At 33.6% G+C, this 23,188-nt stretch overlaps 1 protein-coding gene across 11 annotated transcripts in view; it reads left to right on the forward strand.

Annotated features, from left to right (window-relative positions):
* LOC145688130 (uncharacterized) overlaps positions 1–23,188 on the forward strand; it is a 669,087-nt gene that overhangs the window by 410,251 nt on the left and 235,648 nt on the right. For 9 of the 11 annotated variants that reach the window (XM_081761906.1, XM_081761908.1, XM_081761909.1 and 6 more), the window contains 4 exons: positions 1,827–1,914; positions 2,258–2,382; positions 7,342–7,564; positions 8,250–8,443. In XM_081761906.1, the coding sequence (XP_081618032.1) occupies positions 1,827–1,914; positions 2,258–2,382; positions 7,342–7,564; positions 8,250–8,443 (630 nt within the window). The remainder of the gene's footprint in view (positions 1–1,826; positions 1,915–2,257; positions 2,383–7,341; positions 7,565–8,249; positions 8,444–23,188) is intronic. The other 2 variants (XM_081761907.1, XM_081761911.1) reach the window with 2 other exon arrangements.

Below are 23,188 nucleotides of genomic sequence, written 5' to 3' on the forward strand. Positions count from 1 at the left end.
TCCATTTTGGAATCAGTGATATAATCGAAAAATCGTATATTTTCACCACTTCAGTTTCAACAGGTAGATAAAAGTCGAGACGTATCTCAATCTGTTTCAAAAACCGTTTTTTTATATCCTTACCGTCTTTTGCTCAACGGAAATAAGTATTGAATCCAAAAGTACTAGCAAATTGCAACCACTTTCGGTTTTAGCAGAGTGTTGTTTCCTTGAGATCCTGAATCAATTGTTGAAATCCGTTCGTCGTTATCTATTACCTTTTCGTTGTACGACGATCAATGTTAAATCCGGAAACAATTGAATTTTACCACATCTGGATTGAATAGAGGGTAAACTGAAGACATAGGACCTGTCTCTGCAACATCGAATCGATTGTAAGATCCGCTTCTCGACATCTTTTACCGTTTTTCCTCTTTCGAAATCAATGTAAAATTGGAAATTTCAACCACTTCCGTTTTCCATAAAGTGTTCCGTAGGGAGATGGTCGACTGCAAGAACATGTTTGTCTCTATCTGTTACCGTTTCTGTTCTATAACGATGAACCTTGAAACTGGAAATGGCTTATTTCTACCACAGCTGCTTTGAACAGGAGGAAGAGATAGAACTTGTTCTTGGGACGTTGATTCGATTGCAAGTAAGCACATCTCGATATCATTTACGGCTTTTGCTGTACGGAAATCAGTATTGAAATCGGAAGTACTAGTAAATTTGAATCAATTCTGGTTTCGGTAGAATATTGTGGGTGGCAATGATGTGTTCTATTAAGACGTTGAACCGATGAAAAAAAAATCGCTTGTCATTATATTTTCCCATTTCTGTTCTATAGCGATAAACGTTGAAACGGAAAATGTTTATTTCTACCACTTCAATTTTGAATAGAGTGATATGGGACATATTCTTGGGACACTGAATCGACTGCAAGAAATCGCTTCTCAATATATTTTACTTTTTTTTTTTTTTTTGTTCTATGGAAATCAGCATTAACACCGGAAGTAGTAGTAAATTTAAATCATTTCTGGTTTCGGAAGAGTGTTGCGGATGGTAACGATATTTTTCCTTGAGACGCTGAATCGATTGGGCAAAAAATTATCACTACCTATTATCGTTTCTGTCCTATTTCGATGAACATTAAAACAGGAAATGGTTTATTTCTAGCACTTCCGGTTTGAGTAGCAGAATAACGAAGAAAATGCAATCTATTCTTCGAAGCCGGATCGATTTTTAAAATAACTCAACCTTTTATCGATGTCTTGTTCTATTTTTGGTCTGATGCTTGTTAACAGATGGACGACAGACGGACATATAGCTATTCTATAAGATTTCCGACACTTATGCATAGCACAGTTTGACAGTTTAATAATTTGATATACAATCGCAAAAAAAAATTACGTTATTTCTTGAAATATCAAACAACGTTAATTACGTTTACTTTCTAAAGTTAATATTAGAATAGGATTTGTGAACTTTTTTATTTCAAGCGTGATTTTTATTCTTTATCCTGTAAGTGCACAAACACTATGTACATCTTCATATGTACTCAGTATTCTCATTCATTTCCCGATGTTAAGGAATATTATTTTGTAAAATTGTGTTGTATAGTATTTTCTTTCTTGATAGTTGGTTCCATCAAATCAAGCATTGAACTAGGTTATAAACTATTTACGAGTATTATTGTAGCATTCTTTTCTTCCTCTTATATCAACTTTCTAACAAAGTGCCGGAGAAAGTAACAGACATTTATCATTATTTGTGAATTGTGGAGATCCCATTCTCTGATATTCGTAAGCATATCAGACTATATAATTTCTAACAATCAATTTCAACAGTTGAAGGTACCACCATGATGAAGCCTCAAGTCGTGTCTCCAGTCGCTGGTATTGTTGTCTCCGGACAAACACCCTCAAGCAATCAGAGGTACTTATTAAAATGATTTTCCTTTCTTGTTAAATTTCGGAAAGATAAATTTGAACAATTAATTAATAATACTTAAAATTTTGCCATAAAAGAATCTAAAAATATATACGTTAGGAGAAAAGTTACAGTTAACTTAGCCATTGCAAAAGTATCAATTAGCATTATAATAAATTATATTAGATTACAAATTAGAGCAAATCAGTTAAACCAAAATAATTCATATTAAGAGAAAAGCACGAAAATTAACTCTTATTTGGCACTCCTCTTAATTAAGATTAGTTCTCCGCAAGAACTAATTTCTAAACACTTCTTATCTACATTGCTTGTGACCTCTATTTTATAGGTCACTATTATATTATCCTGATGTGTTACACATGAATCCACAAACCAGCAGGGACTCAGCTGTATGCGTGTCTCCTGCATCAGCACCCATGCTTGTGGTACCATCCACAGGATTAATAATGCCAGGTACAGCTTATATGTAACAGCACAACTGTTAGAAGTACAACATTTGTAGTAGGACTGCACTTAGTAAAGTATTCACCACAACACATTTAGCCAGTAGACACACGTTGTAGTTACTGAATTTAGATTGAATAATAGCATAGATACATCACGTCAAACATTTATGCCTCAATCCCTTTTTAATTTATTATTTATTAAAGTAACACGTGAATATCGTGAAGGCGAAGAAATAATAATAACCGCTGATAATATTATTAATTTAATTATCAATATCTACTTTAATAGTAATATCCTATTTTTGAATTTGATGTGCATTTAAAGTAATTATGGTTGTCACGTTGATAGATCATGCATCCTCTTTTCACAAAAGGTCGTAGCAATTAGTTATGCCTGCTAATCCAACGTAGACTATAGAAGTTAGAAAGTACATGTTTGTTCAATATATTATAGTATTTGTTCAATAGTACCTGCTTGCTTTACGTTTAAATGTAGTATTCTCAACTAACTCCTCGAAAGGAAAAAAATGTTGATTTAGTATAATGCTACCAGAAGTTGAAAGTAACACAAAGCAATTCAGTAATAAGTAAACATTTATCTCCTTACTACTGTTCTGCTATGTAAACTCAAATTATATTTGTTGAGATGTTAATACGGCAAAAGTATTCTTGAAATACTTATATATTTAAATTTTAAACAAACCAGAAGTTACTGTTGTAATGGGCTTACAATTTCTACTTAACACTGTTCGAATCCTACGTTACGCTGTATGTCCATGTCTCATGTAGCCTCGCTGCTGAGAGGAACACTAAAATCAAATCCACCTAATATACTTATTACTTAACACTACCATAAAGTTTCAAACTTTTGTGACATTTTAATGTCTTCAAATGAATTACTCAAACATCTTCTGTAATATGCTATCTCTAAAACTAACAGAAAACGATCTTACATGAACACGAATTCAGTCATGGGGTACTTTGAATAGCTGGCATCTATCTTTAAATTGTTACAATAAACGAAGCAAAAATACATGATATTGCTGTATCATATTACATTTTTAATCATAAGAGCTCCAGTTTCTTTAAAAGGAATCACACTTTTAAATATTCAAAAAATTCCACGTGAATTAGCCGGTATCGATGTGTTCTCGCATTTTCTAACTTTACTTTGAGTTCAATTTTTATATGGTCTGATGTGTCGTAAAATATTAACGTTCTATTCGCCTTTAAAGCGGCTGAATTTTATTATCGATTTCATTTATAAAAATACAATTCACATATTTTACTAACTAGAAGAACACTTTCAAAGATTGTAAATGTTACCGTTACATTTTATATTATAACCAAATATTGAATAAATTCATATTGTATATTCCCATAAAGTCATATCTACACGTATCCAAAATATAGAGGTGTCAAGAATGTATCGTAAATGACAATACTTGAATGTATTCTACACTGGCCTAAACATCTGGAAAACGGTAAAAAAAAATTATTTTAAAAAAGCAATCCGGATAATTACGTAAAAATAATTTATGTGTGCTTGACAGTCTGTATTTTATAGCTAATACAATGCTGTAATAAAGCACTATCACTGCACACAGCCCCACATGGGGTTTATGCAAGTAGGAAGAGTCAGTAAGTTAATACAAATAGACAAGTGCACCAGAGAAATTAACTATTCGTAAGATATTAGGTTTTCTCGAACTCTAACACAGCTGCACACATGTTTTACATTAACTGAATGAGGTTGTCGATAAGACACTGGATGAATCTTCGTCGTATCTCCAGGAGACACATTTCCAGGTGTTGGAGACATGTGGGAGGTCTTGGCCTTGCAGCAATATGTCTTCCAAGATCATCCCAAACATATTCTATTGCATTGAAGTTTGGGAAAGAAGAGGACATCTTCGCGATGGCCTCTTTCTGCAGTATCCTCCCGCAGTTAAGACGGATATTATCATGCATGAAAGTGAACGAGAGGAAGTCAATGGCACAGTATCAGGACTGATAATTTCATCTCTGTACAATTGAATTGTCAAGTTACCTTTCCGGATGACATCCCACTAAGATCCCAGTCCAGTCCGCACTATAATTCCAGTGCTTCACCGTGTTGTGATGTTTCATGTACATAGATGGAACAATTACAACTTTCAGGTTATGTAGATCTATCATCGACTGCAAAACTGCAAAATAAAGCAGGACTCGTTCAAAACGAGAACACGTGATGCTACGTACAATTATGGTTGTTAAGAGACCACAAGAAATTTTGGTTCTGAATGACTAACCCATATGATATTTACGTTTTTTTAGTTACACCTTTTAATTTACAAATAATAGCGATAACCAAAAGCCAGATACATATGCTTTTGTATTTAGTAGCTTGAAATGAACGAACATCTGCGCTTATAATAAGACGAGGTCCAACACCTCAACAATACTAACGAAACAATTTATTTTGTATATAACTACATAATCTTATCTTTTAGATAGTTTTAAATAGAGCACAAGACAATACATTAATTCTGGATTCATATATGAACAGTTACAGTTCACAAAAAATACCATATCTTTAGTACTATACCATATAATTTAGCTTCCATGGGCAAACAAGTTCCAGTATGAGTTCCAGTATTGGTTTTATCAAGTACGTAATTAAAACAAAAGCAGTAAGGAGCTCTTGTCATATTTAGATAATTAACACACTTTTTATATGAATACCAGTCTTTATTGCAAACGAGTTCCTTGTCGTTGAAGGTGAAAACAAGTCCTATTTTGGGTGAGACAGAATTAAAGTTTGACCCATTATGGTAGTTCAGACTGCACCTTAAATTTTAGACTCACATCTCCTACAGCCCAGTGCTGGGAATGATAAACAAACAAGCAAACAAATATATATTTTATTTATTGCAATAGAATGTGTCAAAGAAAGCTTGTTTCATTGAAAAAGAAAATTTACTTATTAAACTTTTATTTGCAGATGTATTTGTGTTCTTTTTTACTAACATAATACACAGAAAAGAAAAAAACACAACAAAACTACTGAAAGTATACAGGCTTACCTTCTCATAAAACTTGCTGTGAGCCAGTGATACCAGGCGCATAGTTCGAAGTTTTCATCAAGAAAGCATGGAATTTCCCATATAATTGTGATTATTCCCCCATCCCAAATAATTTTATAGAAACAAAATAGGAATAAAGAAATTAACAATTATATATCTATGTCTATATAAATAAAACACCATGGTATTTATATGGGACACCTTCTACACCCCAAAATTATTGGTCACTTCGTTCAGGGCTATAATGATTAAATTTGACATGATTGTAGCTTTTCGGGACTAACCGACAGGAAAACTACCATAAATGAATATTTTTAATTTTTAGGGGATCTAAAGGGGCGATGAAGAATTTCTTCATGTTATTTAAATGAACGTTTTCTTGGGGTTCAAAATCTTATCTTTTAGATAGTTGAAATACGAAAATAAACTTGAATTTCGGTAGAATTGTGAGTTTAAGAGGTGCGATTTCGTAGGCCGAGTAAACGTGGGGGTCAGGGGACGAAGCCCACAGTTGGGCCGAATTCAGGAAATGTTACGAGCATATGCAGGAAATTTACTCTTGATGCAAAGGCTGATATGTAAGAGACGCGATGTCGTAGGCTTTGCAAACGCAGGGATCTGACTGTGCAATCCCCAGTTAACCAAAGGCTAGTATATATATAAACTTATGAAACGTGTAACCAAGAATTATTTCACTAATTTACTATGTTAATGACTTTGGATATGTTTTGTAACAAAGTTTTGCCACCATGATGCCCCCAGGGCGGGGCAATGAGGAGTAATGTTTTTCCCTGGATTTTCAAAAGGGATTCGGCTCTTCCAAATACAGTTGAAAAGAAATTAAATTCGCTAAGTCATACACTACAGCGTTTAAAAAATTAAATACACCAGCCAGCGTCACTTTAAATTTTTCAAGGGGAAAGAGGTCAAGATTGTGAACCAACATAAGAGTTTTACTTTATCGAAATTGCTTCCTACCTTTCCCAAATGACCTCCGTAATAAATACTGCAGTAATCTACAGTAGTTCATAAATTTAATGTGTGTAAACAATTGTTGTTTTGCAAGAACTGTTATGTGTATGCGTATATCTATCTATTCATGCGTGTGTATTCATGACTTCGCATATGTGTCAGTCTTCTTCCACCCTCACCTTCGTCTTGGAAAAAATCATCCGGATGTCTGTTTGCCACAATATTTCAACGCTGTACGCAGAACTGTTTGGAACTCATTTCCTGTAACTCATGTTAACCATCCTTCAGAAACAGGATCACCCAACTACTCATACTAGAAATTTCGTACATATTAAGAATACAAAAAATACAACAACGAAACTCATATTGTTTTTCGCAGAAATAGCGTCCTCATGCGTCCTATACTTTTTTGTTGCCGAACGTACGCATGTCAATACTCCATTTGAAACAGTTAGAGGGCGCCATCGGAAATAGTAGTTTATAAATTATAGTTATTTCCATTATTATCTAGTAATGCCTTTTAGCCCTGGATAAAGATTTATGCCTGCAAAGTTATATGCCATAAACGATATGCCGATGTACCTGTGTATGCCATAAATAACATAAATAATATATCCTAGTGAAATATATTCTGGGAAAGTATATGCTCCTAAAATGAGAGAAATACGCTCCAATTTATGCTAGGTGATTACTACAAGCTAGAATTTTAAGTATACCGAGTCAAGGCAGGGCGAAGCTTGGGGACCGCACAGTATCTTGAAGGTGCATCAGTAGAGAGTAGGCGCATCAGCAATAACAAACAACCTCATAGCATCATGAAATACTCTTCTTTTACAGATACTTCATGAAAGATTCCTAAATTTTGTGCCACACTGTATAGGTATAACAATTTCATTTCCCATTAGTGTACAATGATTTTACCATTGCAGGTACACCTATAGGAACTCCACAAGGAACGCCTGTAGGAACGCCAAGAAGCGCAAGAGACACTGGTGGTGATTCTTCTGACACGCTTAGTGAGACAGACTCGCAGAAGTCGTTGAGAATGCGTCGAAAGTTGCCTCCAATTCCATCTGACCAGGAAGCGGCGCCTCTTCCATCAAGTAAAAAGAGAGAACGAAGTAAATCACAACCAATACAGGATAGATTTAGGTAAATATATAATTTATAATTGTCAATTTCTTTCAAAATTTGCGTTAATCGTACTGCAACTTACAATCATATATGTAACTCATTTTAAAATTTCGTAAGAAAAGTAACATGGGAAAGTATATTAGCTTTCACGGAAACCTTGAGTTTTTTAAACACTCAAAAAATGCAATAGTATAATAATAAGAAATATTTACCCTTCATTAGAAATACCATTTGTTTCACACACATGACAAGATTTAAAATAAACAAACGTATAATATAAAATTGCTTAACGAATAAAATTGTTTTTCACCGTAACGTGGACAAATAGTTTTACAAAATATATAAAAATGCATAAGCTAGTTCTTTTTCTGATGCTACTAAGAGTAACACTTATGGAAAACTTGTGAGAAAATTTGTTTTGGGATACTTTGTTTATTAAAAGTGCACATGTATTTCATAACTCACTCAACTGTTTCTAACTACATATTTAAATGCAATAATGGTGCAAGAAGTCTCATTTGAAGAGCCATAAAATTTGAACTATTATAGTTTGTTTGGATTCCACGTCTCGTACAGCCTTGATGCTATAAAGGGACGCTAAACCATAAACAGCTAACTTCAACGTAGTAATATCAAATTCAACATGTTGAAATATCTATTGATTCATGTTAGTATCCACAGAGCATGCTCATTCCAGCTGTAGTGATTTCTTTTCCATTCCTAGATCGTTTTCTCCTCTACGACAAACTTCGTTAGATAACACAATAAATGCACGAACGAATTTAACATCAAATCTTACATTGGCTCGCCCAAGTGCCAGTGAAACGAACCTTAGAAAAATTGCAATGGGAGTTGATCCAGTTACTCGGCCTGGTTCCGCTCTTGGACTTTTACAAGGTAAGTTTGTTTCATTCCTTTTCCATTTCTAAAACTTCTATATGGGGTTAACAATTGTTTCAGATGGAACTTTTTACATTTTGGATCGTCGGAGAAGTCATGGTGTATTCTTTTCTATTTTTCGAAAATAATTCATTATAAAAAAATCAAAGATCAATCGATGACAAATTCCCGTTTCGTTTGAAAACGTTTCGTCATCTTTTAGTTACATTCGGAATTTGTGTTCATACAATAACCTGAAAAATGGTTAAATTTTGCTTAAAATGGTGTATTTGTGGGAACTTTTAAGAACAATTTTAGATTTCATTTGCATCCATTGTATTACAACAATATTTTTGGTAGATGTAATTATAATAATATATAATTTCTCATAATTTCATAATTTTAAGCAGTGTTCCAAGATTTAACCTTTTTCCCATATCTTCAGAACAAAACATATTGCTGCAAAAGGCATTGCGATCTACACATCTATTGAAAAACATCTATGTGATTGGATGAGGTACTCATCCAAGTAGTTTTTCGAAATAAAGACTTTTGAAAGAAATCAAATTTTCAACATCTTATAACTTTGTTCCTATTCATTCGAAATCCGTTATAACATGATCATAGCATTAGACAGTAAAGTACTTCGGATGTGTATTGCCCAGTCTCTCTTACTTGCGTTATTACTGTTGTAGAGGCCACCAAATTTAGGATGTTTGTGATATTCTAGCGCCCTTAGTTTCCAACATTGAACAAAAAGTCTAATATAGGAAGTTTCCGTTTATTATGTTGATCTGAAATATACAATACCCTGACATAGTGCTACTTCAAAAAAATATAACTTTATTGGGTTAGCAACACTGTTTACCTTTGGTGATATTATGGAGTATGTCAAAGAATGTCTCTTCCAATATTTGCATGGTACAAAATTTTAGTATTTCTGTTCATTAGTTTAAAAGTAACAAGCACGGATCAATATAAATAGCCCACCCTGTATGTACTTATATATGTAAAAAAGTAGAGTCACTGTCTGACTCACTGATTTACTCTTCAACATATCTCATAAACTACTAACCATAGAACACTCAAATTTTGTGTAAATGTTCCTCCTCCACGCTAGGCTGTAGATTTATATATATAATACGAGCTTTGGCGAAAAAAAATATTTTAAGAGGATGGTGGCAGGCTTAAATAATTTTTATACTTCTCCAGATCTCCAAAACTAAATGGTGTAGAACATAGAAATGTTGTATTAACGTCTTCCTTGCATCCTAAACGGCAAATTAGGGAAGGGTCTTGGAAGTTGCTTATCCTAAGGGATAATTGAGAGTTTATATATACAGGATATATAGGGTGGATATGGACCATTCATCTTGATACACAGTTGTAAGTTTTAAACTAATAAACAAAAAACTGAAATTTAGTACCATACAAAAATCGGCAGCAAGACATTGTTTGATATACTCTGTAATACAATGTAACGCCCCTATCCGTAGCCTAGCGGACAAGGTGGGAAAACCCAATCCAACCTGGCCGCAGAAGAGGCTTTACACGCACAAACACCCAGAAAGCTCAGCTGTTATTTTCAATTCGGAAATCCAGAGGGGTAATAATACATAAATTAACATTAATTATATAAACCAATAACAACACAACAATTTAAGAAAAAAATATGTTTATTACAAATAATTACAATAATCTGTGTTTTCGCTGCCAAGTCAAAATCTGGATTCATCAATTATTTATTCAATCAGTTTTAGAAGCGACAAAAATAATAATAATTCCAGAAAAGAATCATCCGATGTATCGTAAATCTTTAAATTCGAACAATAAACTATATTCTCCAGGCTAGTCAGGAACCTCTCAAGTTTGACGCAATTATCTATACTCTAGGCCAGTCAAGGACCTCTTTAATTTACCATAGTATATTTTCTTTCCTTTTAATAAGAATTTAATTCGCACCTTAAATAAATACTGAATGAAGATTACCTTTTCTTTCAAATCAAAGGAAAAGTTTCCGTAGATACTTATTAAAAAAATACTATTTTAACTAATTTAACGCAAATTAGTTTGGAAATGAAATTTTACGACCGAAAACAACCGCAACAGACTTTACTACATCCAATCAAATGTGTTGTAAGTTCCAAACATTATCAAACATAAACCGGTCAAACATTACCCTAAACAATACGAATACGTCAAACAATCTTTACTTTTTAGAAAAAAAAAGAAATAATTTTTACGTTCAGTTTATAAATATTCAAATCAGAATTAATAAGATTTTCGATTTTTACTCCATTAATCAAAATCATGAACTTCACACCTGAAATAAACATAGGGTAACAAGTACATTTCAAAGGTTTCGAGTATAATCCCTCTACCTTTGCTCCCCTGGATTTTCCGAGTTTACTCGCGTTAAATTTCTATATATTCCGCGGAAATCTAGCCAAATGGAAGCCAACAAGACAACCCACTGAAAAACACAGAATGAACGCAGACAAACAATGTAATAGGAAAATTGAGAAATCATTCACCTTTGGAAATCCACGTTTTTACCTCTTATTTTTGTAGTTTTTCTGCCCTCAACTGCCTTGGACTCACTTCTCGAAACAAGAATAATCCACAGTATAGTGAGGTTATGCTCAGGGTTTAGTTTTAACGATCCCAATTCAAACAGTAACTTAATTGAGAAAATGGGACGTAGATCCACAATTTCCCACATTCACAAATTTGAGAAAAAATTCAGAAACAATTATAATTATGTGATCCTGAGTATCACAAAGGCACTTTTCTGTAATTTGCTTGTTAACAGAATCAGAGAGAGCTAAACCAAGCCTCCCTTTCAACACTTTTATCGACTTTTCAAGCAACACTAATTTCACTAGTTTTATAGGAACAAACAAAAACACGTAATATTGCACTAAATGAAATATTACGATTATCATAATCCTCACGTATTAGGGTTATTCTTATTTCACTTCAATATCACACTCTTCTACAACGAAGACTTCAAGACAAGAAAAAGCGAAGCAAACACGAAACGTCCGTTTCGATTCGTAATCCATTCGAACAACCAAACAAACCAGATGTTGCACGTTCGGATATTCCAGCCCAAGTCAGCTAGCCGAGGCAAGCTGCTTGCGGTGGCAAGGCTATGACCATACGCAGACACCTACTAGCGCATAAGCCAAGACCTTGAAGCTCTTGATTGTGAACAGAAAAAGGAAATCTTCTCACAAGCGTTATTTCATTCATGTCTTTTCTCCTTATTTTTTTTAAAAGAAAATGATGATTTTTTTAAATATAAAGCTTAAGTCTCCTTCATTAACACAAATTATACTAAATACATTAATATTAATTGACCATTTTTATCGTAGATTTATATTTTTTATTTTTTATAATTTCTTTTTTTTTCGTTACTTGTAACGGGCACGTTACAGACTCGCCGCCCTAGAGAGAAAAATTCTTAATCCAAGAATTTTTCGACATCTTCTTCTTGGCAAGTTACGGAAAACAAAAAGATCATAAGACACAAATTTTAACAAAACATATATACAACAATAAACTTTTATAATAACTCTCAAATGAATGACAATATTATATGTATATATATATCAAACAACGTTAAATATTCTAAAATATTTTCAATTTTTCAAAAAAATTTACTTAAATATATATAGTTATTTTGCTGCTATTTACAATTTTTTATTTCACTATGGCCATAGTAAAATTTATATTTACAATAATAAGTAATAATTTAAATTTTAATAAAAATAGCAATAATAAACTGATAAATTTCCAAAATTACTAACATCTTTAATGAAATTACAAATTCATTGAACAATAAACTAGTTGCAAATTTTAAGGATAAAGCAAGGTCTTTCTAAGGAATTTTAATTTTCGTCCACAACTCTATCTAGGGTTCTTCTATCTCTATAAACCTTTACTTCTGAAACATGGGATCGACGATAAGAATCTCGTGTATCATTTTCATCAGAAACAAGTATCGTATTTGGAGTTAAGAAACTCCTCACCACAAACGGACCATACCACTTATCTGCTAAGGACTTAGCAATTTTCTCCTTCAATGAAGATTTTACGTGAGTTTTTAATAACACTCTATCGCCAATATTGAAATTTACTGGGTTTCTTCTTCTCATCATCAACTTCCGTCGTTTACTCCAGCTCTTCTCCATATTTACAATTGCATTATTCCACAATTCAGCAGATGACTTACCACCATAATCTGAACTTACGATGTTCCATCGGTTATCTAATGGTGTTGAATAAGGACGTCCGTAAAACAATTCGATTGGACACATCTTCAGTCCCTCATGCTCGCTAATATTCAGTGTAAACTGTAATTGAGGAATAAGATTGCTCCACAAATGTTGCTTCTTCGATATATAGGCACGTAACGCCGCCCTTAAGGTTTTTATGAATCTCTCCGCTGCATTTCCTCCCGGGTGATAAGGACTGAGTCTGATATGACGAATCCCCAATCCAAACAAAAATGTTCTAAATTTCTCTGACACAAAGATGGATGCATTGTCTGTCGATATGGCCTCCGGAAAACCTAACCGATTGAAAATCTCCATCATTTTATTTGCTACCACAGTTGAATTGATAGTCCTCAACTTTTCCAATACAACGAAGCGACTGGCGTTATCAACCCCAATCAAAATAAACTTATATCCCTGAGAATTTGGGAGAACACCTACTATATCGAACATCCAATGAGCGTTAATCCTTTTGCTGAATTCAGAAGCTAGATTACCCATCTTCTTTTGATTAAATTCTTTCGATTTTTGACAAACATCACATGTTGAAACATAGTCTCTAACATCCTCTTTCATTTTTTCCCACGTAAATTTCCTCATCAGCTTTTTTAATGTCTTATAAGTACCAGAATGACCTCCCACTAATCTGTCATCATGATGATATTCTATCAAAATTTTCCGTAGTTTTTTAGGAATTACTACCTTAAATGGATTCATAACAGATTTGGTCTTCTTCATGAGTATTTTATTATTCAGAAGGTATCCTGAAATACTTTCCCCACACTCTAATTTCTTTCTTACTTCATTCAGCTCGATGTCCTCTCGCTGTAACTTATCGATCGAATCTTCTACTAAAGGAAGTTTCCACCTATTAGCTATTTCCATGTTCTTTTTAAAAGCAGCTAGTCCTACAGGCCCTTCCAAAATATCGAACTCAAAAGGATCATAAATCCTGGTCAGAAAGTCCGCAACTGTATTGTCCGCTGATCTGACATGTTTTATCTTAAAATTGAACGGACACAGTATTTCCACTAATGGACCATATTTCAGGAGTCTTTTGCTATTATTCAAAATCCAAGTTAACGCCTTATTATCTGTGAGTACGTCAAATTCATTTATCAGATAATGTTTATAACGTGAAATAGTTTTAACAAGGCTTATCAGCCTCCGAAAGCCATTTACTAAAGTAAGCAACAGGCTGAAGATTGCCTTTCTCATTTTTCTGTGAGACGCACCCAGCTACGAACTTCCCGGAGCCGTCCACGTTTACAATGAACATCTTGTTTAAATCCGGCGTTTTTAATACGACATTTTCAATCAAAATGCTCTTTAACCTGTCTAGCAACATTTGATGCTCCTTCGTCCATTCAAACTTAACCTTAGGTGACTTCAAGGCACTCAAAGGTCCCATTAATTCTTGAAATTCAGAAGCAAACCTTGAATAATAATTAAATAAACCGAGAATTTTCATAAGACCACGTCTATTTCTAGGAGGAGGGATATTTTTAATAGCTGACACCCTACTAGGATCTATTTCCATTTGATCGCCTTCTATCACATATCCTAAATAGTTAATTCGTCTGTAAAAGAACATACATTTGTCTGGGGACACAGAAATACCATATTCTTTAAATCGTTCCAATACCTTTTCAACCATTTTCATATGTTCTTCAATTGAATGGGAAGCTATCAGGACATCATCAAAAAATAATTTAACACACTCTTCTCTCATATCTCCTAAGACCTTTTCCATCGCACGAGACAAAATATTACTTCCAGTCTTAATTCCTACTGGAAGACGAGTATACTGATAGCACCCTTTTGGAGTTACAATAGTTGTAATGTCTCGGGAACCGTTATCTAACTGGATTTGAAAGTACACAGGGCGTAAATCTATTTTCGTGTACACGCGCTTATCAGCTAACCCTGTAAGGCATTCTTCTAAATTAGGAGACGGATATACGTCATTTACTATAAGAGAGTTAGCCTTAATGTAGTTTCCAACAATGCGATGAGTATTATTCTTATTCCGAACCAGAAAACAGCTACTTGCAAAGTTAGAATGATCAACTTCCTCAAGAATACCCTGATCCAATAACTCTTGAATTTGATCACAGAAAATCTTTTCTTTGTTTTTTGGAATAGGAAATGGTGTATCTTTAAATGGTTTATTATCCTTTAGATATAGTCTACCAATAAAATTTTTAATACACCCTACTCTATCTGATATCACATCTTTATAATTTGCTTTTATAGAATCAATGAAAGAGAGCACCTCTGGTTCATTGAATCTCCAAGAATCCCGATTATCTTTGTGGTTTTTCAACTGTGTGCAATCCGGGTTTTTCACCTGCATGGTAGTCTGATCATGTAAACTATCTGATGTATGAGGCTCGTCCGAAATAAACTTTTTATTTCTCTGGATCAACTTGTGAAAGTTTTCAGCTTGATCGACATCAATATCTGATACCTCAGAGCTGCTACCACCATCTAATGAATTCAGCTTATCCACTTTATTCACTGGACCACTGCAATGTCTAAGCTCCACTTTCTTTTCAGCTAAGTTTTTATCCTGAGCTATCACTAAAGTTTTATTCTTTGATCCTTTCCTCCTACGATTCCTACGCTTGATTTTCTTTCCACTAGTATTAGCATCGGGTTTCACAACACTATCGTGATCCTTATCTGGCAACCTAGCATTGTTCGCCGAATGTTCACTTTGACCAAGTTCAATATTCCGAACTGCAGATGTTAAACCAAAAACAAAAGGTTGATTAGACTTTTCTTTTAAACTATTTTTATTTTTATTCCCTAATTTGTTCATTAACCTAGAATTCGCAATGCACTGTCCCGAATTTTCCAAGTTAAAATCGGATATTTCATTTTCACCACTCTGATTTCCACAAAAACGATCAATCACTGAGACACAATTGCCCCTTGAAGACGAAATAATATACTGAGTCCCAACTGGATTTGTAACTTCGAACCTTTCAATCGCACCACCCAGTGTTTTCCCAAAATTCGTATGTGTTTCATCCATCCATATGGATTCAAGGGAATCTTCAATTTTACGAACGTCTCCAACTTCTGAATCAATCATAGATCTCAGATGATTCAGCTGGATAGCACTAGGCGCCTGAATTTCTAATAAATTGGATTCAAGATCTAAATAATCCAAATCACACTGAGTACTCGCATCATTCTTCCGAAAATTAAATCCATCCTCACAAATAAAAATTGAGGCCATAAATTTTGAAATAGAAGAACTAGCACGTTTATTAGAGCGATGATCAGTTAACATTTCATCCTTTGGGCCAGGCTCATCACCAGATTTAAATCCCCTCAGATGTTTATCTTGAATAATCTTCTTATAATTTAATCTAACCCGTTTCTTACCACCGCGTAGAATCAAACAGTTTCTAGCATAATCTATAACTGAGTTTGTTGATCGTAAGAAAGGCGTTCCCAGAAGACACATGCAAGGCAATTGTTCCACAATCTTAAAATGATATTCTCTCAAAATGACCTAAGAGATTCAAAGCCAATATTATCTCCCGGTTCGTTGAAAAATTTAACCCGGACGGAGCATTTACCACCTTTTCAGGAGTCAAGCTAATAAATTTTTCTAATCCACAAAGTCGCACTAAGTCCAGTCGAACAATGTTAAAACTTGAACCTCCATCCACACAAATGTCTGTTAAATAATTATGAATTTTACCAACCACAAAGGAAGGGACGGTATTATCCATTTCACTAGGAATAGTTTTAACTGAAGTATTAGATGCATTAAATTGATCAGACCATTCATTAGGAACCTTGTTTTTTTTCCATGAACCTCAGGTTCTACCTTCAACCGATTCTTTACATTAGTAGGGTAAGAATAATTTAATCCTTTATTCTGAGAAATATTTTTATCACCCACTGGATATTCTCGATTTTGAGAACCCTGATCATGGTTTGACATTACTAAATTAGTCTTTTTCCGTGAAAAACCCATCTCCCTATTATATTCCAACTGATTTCTAAAATTTAATTCATGTTTATTAGCAATATCCATTAACTCGGACCGGGTAGCTGGGATGTAATAATTCAACATTTTATATCTATAATTTGGATTCATGACGCCTACTATGATATTAACCATGTCTGACTCGCTATCCATAAAATTCAATACATTCATAGCAATTACTATGGATCTCACATACTGATTAACTGATTCAGACAGGCGTTCACGTCTATAAATTCTATCAGAAATAAGTGAATGCAATGCAACAGGCGTAATAAAATTATTAACCAGCCTAGATTTTAACTCATTCCAAGATATTTGATGATTTAATGCAAACAAAATTTCTTTTAATAACGAACCTTCACATTTCCCAACAAGAACAGAAAGAATCATACTCAAAGAGTAGTTAGTATCCATTAGAGTTTCCTCAATTTTTGCTAATATCCCAAAAACTAGCAAACTATTACTGCCATCTGTTGTTTTAAATTCCTTAAATTTTGATTCTAGAAAATCACTAGTTTTTTTTAAATGTATACTTCATCAGGAGATTATGCTCAACATTTGAAGATTCATTAGTACTAGGCAAAGTTGGCAACCCTGTTAATACATTGTCACCCATTTGATTTCCCTTGGGCGGAGAACAATACCGCGGATGTAACGAAGTCTTTGGAGTTGAATTTCTAATTTGAGAAACCCTTCGGTAATAATCTCTAAGATACAAATACCTAGAAGGAACCTCATTCTTACCAGGACCTGAATTTCCAAAATTTCTCGAATTCCTATCATTATTAGAACCAGAACTCATTAAAGGCTCATTAAAAGCAACTTGCCTCTGATCTCGAAAAGATTCATTCAAACTCCCAATATTAACAAATCTACTAAAATTGTATTCATCCGCAGGTGACTGCAAACTACCCCCACATTCCAAACTATTAGCTCTCATAGCTGGTTGTCTAATATGAAAACTACCTTGAGTTGGCGGAGTCAGTGACATATTCAACCGTCCAAAATCAGATCTAGTATCTGCTTCAAGACTACCGGTTCTATCAAATGTTATCAATCCTGAATATTGCTCCGGAATATCAATACTCACATATTCCATCGGATTACACATAAGTAATATTATCGAACAATACAGATATAAATACAACATAAATAATTTAACTATAATACATAAAAATACAATACTAACTACGAACACTACTCCGACCCAGAATTTTTGACCAAATGGAAATAACCCTAATAATTCCTTGCTTCACCTTAAATCCAATTTATCAAACATACTATTAATTCATAAATGAACAATAATTTTCAATAGCAATCACTAATTAAATTTGAATGCAAAAAGCAATTTGCGAAATTCCAAAAATAACAACGAGTAATACTTACAATCAAAAAACTTAAATAACAAACGGATTTGAAATACTTACAACAAAAAATTAAATAACAAACGGATTTGAAATACTTACAACAAAAAATTAAATAACAAACGGACTTGGGATACTTACAACAAAAAATTAAATAACAAACGGACTTGAAATACTTAAAACAAAAAAATTAAAAACGGACTTAGGCTGGAACCAATTTGTAGACACCTACTAGCGCATAAGCCAAGACCTTGAAGCTCTTGATTGTGAACAGAAAAAGGAAATCTTCACACAAGCGTTATTTCATTCATGTCTTTTCTCCTTATTTTTTTTAAAAGAAAATGATTTTTTTTTAAATATAAAGCTTAAGTCTCCTTCATTAACACAAATTATACTAAATACATTAATATTAATTGACCACTTTTTATCGTAGATTTATATTTTATATTTTTTATAATTTATTTTTTTTCAAACAGGACTTGTTGAATTTATTACATATTTCAAATCTACATGTTAAACGAAAACTTACAAGGGTACATTTGATATTCAATGTTTCAAACCAAGGCCACTGCAATATCAAAAACATCACAGTATTGGTGGCCTCTATAGTATTAACAACGCAAGTGAGACGGACGGGGCAATGCACATCCAAAGTACTTTAGTCTCTGATACGATGATCGTGATATAGTGGAGTTAGAATAAATACGAACAATGTAATAAGGGATTAAATAGTTTCTCAGAAGGCTTTATTTCGTAAAATTGCTTAGATTAGTACATCATCAAATTGCATAGATAACTTTCAATAGAAATGAAAATCATAATGACGTTTATATCAACTTTATATCTCAAACCATTCTTGAGATGTGGTAAATTCTGTTCAAGTTTGCAACACTGCTTAATACCATCTACGTAATTTGGTATGATACTTATCTAAACACTTTTCCGGAATAAAGTTATTTTAAGAAAGGCAAATTATTAATTTATTTTTTTCTTCGTTTTTTTCCTACTTGTTCGAAATATTTCATATGATGATCGTAGTATTCGGCACTAAAATACTTTGGATGTTAGTTGCTCTGTCCATGTTATTTCCATTGTTACTATTGTAGAACTCTCCCAAATTTGTTTTTCGTTGTTTGTGGAACTGTAGCGACATTAGTTTGGAACACTTCATAATAGGAGTGAAATGTTAAGTTTTATTTTACATGTAGATTTGAAATATGTAATAAAATGACTTAGTGCTAATTGAAAAAATACATCTTTATATTGGGATGACAACACTGTTAACATGGTGGTATTAAGAAGTATATCATAAAATGCCTCCCTGCTGATATTTGGATAGTTTGCTTTGGTCTATTATTTTAAATGTTACAAGGGCGTATCAAGATAAATGTTCGACCCTGCATATATATGTATATAGAGTGGGCACAATGTCGCTTTCAACAAAACAAAGAAAGAAAAGAAATATGCGAGCGTTTTTTTGTTGTTTTTTTACTAGTGTTGGCACTAATATATCCCTCAGTGTGGCTGGACCGGTAACCATGTTTTCGTACGTGTTTTGTTTAAGAGTTGTGTACTGACTATGAGTGAAGTGTGAAGTAGTACAGGTGTTGGGAAGAATAGCATATTAATGAAGTAACAACGTACTTTCGTGCTTCAAGCTTTGTGGAAACAAAAAAAAAAAATCAAATGTGATGATTTCAGGAAAAAATTTCCAGGCGTGGAACATCATCACCTCAAGCCAAAAGGGATCTGAACCAACGATTCGAGGCTACATGTTCTGTGTATGATCTACCGCGACGAGGAAACTACGAAGTGTTCTAAACTAAGGAAACACGCAACTTGTTTCTTAGAGTGGTGTATATAGCCCAAAGAAATCTGGATGAAAGCGCACGTGACTTTGAAATGGCATTATCATTTGAAGGATCATGCTAAAGGATTTGAAGATGAAACCTTACCGGCTAAAGCTTCTGCACGTGTTGCACGAATATGATCCGGACTGGCGTGTGCAGTTCTGTGAGTGGTTTCTCATTCGAAACAAAGACGACAGAGACTTCCGGAAATGAATTTTGTAGGTAAAAGAGGGTTCATCCAAGATAAACGGTCACGTAAATGGACACAATTGTATTTATTGAAGTGATACCAATCCACACGAAATTGTGATAGAAAAGTTAAACGTCCTTTGTGTCTCTGTTTGTAGAGCTATTTGGATTGATGGTCAAAGGACCATTCTTTTAAAAAAAAAAAAAAAAGTTGCCAGGGACAATATCTTCAATGTTGCGATAAGTTGTCAATCCAGAACTTGAAAATAACCCTCCTTGCTAAAACATTCTGTTTACGTGGAAACAAGATGGAACATTGCCTCACTTTGGTGTTGTTGTGAGGGATTTCTTGGATCAAAATTTCGATGAATGGATTCGTCTCCATTTTGCAACAAGTTGTCCGTGCCGTTCATGTGACCTCACACCATGCAACTTCTTTATATGGGATATTGTGAAAGACAAGGTGTTTTTCAGGCAACTGCAGGATTTGGATCATTTAGAACAGATAATCAGACAATTATTCACGATATTGGATGCCAATCCTCAGTGGTCTCATGATATTTGCAAATGAATGCTGAAAAGAGATACTTTATCAATTGAAAATGATGGGAGATAGTATGAACAGTATTTCTAAGTACAATAAAGATCGTCAAGTCACGAAACTATTAGACACAGAACTTTGAAATGTTGTATAAATAATCTTCTTGTACAGTACGCTGCAAATAAGGCGAGGATTTGGAAATTGTGTGTTTTAGGGGTATAGGAGCTTAAATAGTTTTTATTTTATGTTCGGAAGATATTCAAAACTGTTAGACGTAGAAAATTGAAAGTTTCTATAAATGTTCTTCTTGTATCCTAGGTTGCAAATAAAGAAAAGCTTTGGGAAATTGCACATCCCAGTTGGAGATGGGACTTAAATAGTTTTATGGCGTTTATCTGTTATTCACTTGCATTCAATATCGAAGACGAAGAGAAATAGAACGTAGGGGGAGAAAGATATTAAAAATATTGTTCGCGGCAACAGCTAGGTTATATGCTAGTTTAATCATATGTTGTAGTTAATGCGAAAATATTTATTTACCTAAAATAAACAAAATTGTAATAGGCGCTTCCGAAAAATTGTCTATCGAAGAAAACATTCAATGAGCAAACCACCTCTTATGGACTTTCTTAAAACGAAAAAAGATTTATATCGTATTGTAGATTTCTTAAAGAAACATTTTTTTTTATGAAACGTGTACAAAATTACCTGCATTGCTTTTTTCAGAAAATTGTTCGAGAAAAACTCACCTCCAAAAGTAACCTACCCGTCTTGGACTGTTTAATAAAATTATTTATACTATAATAGATTTGTCAATGCAATATTTATTTATGAAATACAAACAAATTTGCCAGAGTTGTTTTTGAGAAAAACTTCTAAAAAAAACGTCCGAGAAAAAATCACTGCAAGAGTAAACTATCTCCTTTGCACTATTTAATTAAAAAATTATACCGTGTTGTAGGTCTTCATCGGCATCAGTTTCGGCTGGTCATCCACTCTCTTAGCTTACCTCAGTCTCTGAGAGACCTAACCTAAGCCAAGCCTCTTAGCTTGCCTGGAGCTCTTAGGTCTCCTGCTCACTTAGCTTGTCTGGAGTTCTGTGGTTTCCATGCCTGTTTAGATTGCCTTGAGCACTGTGGAACCTAAACGCCTCCCTACTTGCTTGGACGACAGAGAGTTTCTAACCATAGCCACTTAGATTGCCTGGAGATCCGCGGTATTTTTCCGTTGGCTGCTTGGAACTTGGAACATTTATTTTACCCAGACAAACTAATAGAACATTGTATTGGTCTTCCGACTATAAGTAGAGTGTTATATTTATACATAACAAAACTTTTATAATAAAAGGTTGTGGGACAAAATAAAAATCCTAAGTGCTAAATTGCGCTATCTACTACATTATCAAGATAATTTTATAATATTGTGGCCTTATTAATTACAATTTTCGTTAAACATTATTAAATAATATAGGTATATATTATTTAATGTATCAATGCTAAATCTTTCCTTAAAACGTTAAACAAATATTATTTAGATTTAATTGAGTTTGGATTATTCTGGTCGATAGTTCAGGGAACCATGTTAATACGTGTCATTAAATACTATTTTTCTATACTGCTTAACACCATATCATTAAAGATTGGTAGTAGATTGGTTGAATGAATATTAAACAATTTTAGATCGCTCTTTCTGACTGAGAGTATCCAATCAAATTACATCTAGAGCTCCAAAGTAGCTTTGTTTCTTTTCTTAAAATCAGTGATATGCAATTACAAGAATACTATTGAAGTTTACTAATTTATAGATTTTTTTAGTTTACGAATTATATTTTAAAAAACAGTCCAAATCATAGTGTTTTTATTGATGTAATATTGTTCATAAGCCACGCAAAAAGTATTTCATTAGCCTTGATATATTATCCATTAACAGGAAATTTGATTATTACTTTGATTCTTTTATACAGGGTGTTTCAAAACAACACCGACAACGTTTGGGAGGTGATTCCTGACACCAAGATAAGACAAAAAGTATAGATCAACCTGGATGCACAAGTGCTTCCTTTCGGAGTTATAGCCTACCGAAAACATGCAAAAAAAAAAGAAAAAGAAAAAAGAAATTTAAAGGTCCATAGTTCCAAAACTATCGGACCTACCGTAGTCGGATGAAGACTTCACTTAGGAACTAGTATGTGCTCTATCCAAATATTCAAGTTTCAGAATCCTGCGGTACTTCCGCAACCATTTTTATGGAGGTAGTTGGAGAGAACTTCAAATTATATGCACATAGCCAAACTCTCTCTATAAAAATTTCTTCCTGAGTACCTTAGGATTCTGAAACATGTATTTTTGGATAGCTCACAAAATAGTTCCTAAGTGAAGTCTTGACCCGACTACAATAGTTCTCATAGTTTTAGAGCTATGTACATTTAAAGTTCATTTTTTCATGTTTTCTGCAGCTCCGAAAGGAAAAAAATGAAATTAAATCTTTGAGTTTTACGTCCCACGGTTTTGCCGGTTAGGCTAAAGGAGAC

This window comes from Thermobia domestica, chromosome 6 (assembly GCF_964235325.1).
Source record: "Thermobia domestica chromosome 6, izTheDome1.hap1.1, whole genome shotgun sequence".
NCBI lineage: Eukaryota > Metazoa > Arthropoda > Insecta > Zygentoma > Lepismatidae > Thermobia > Thermobia domestica.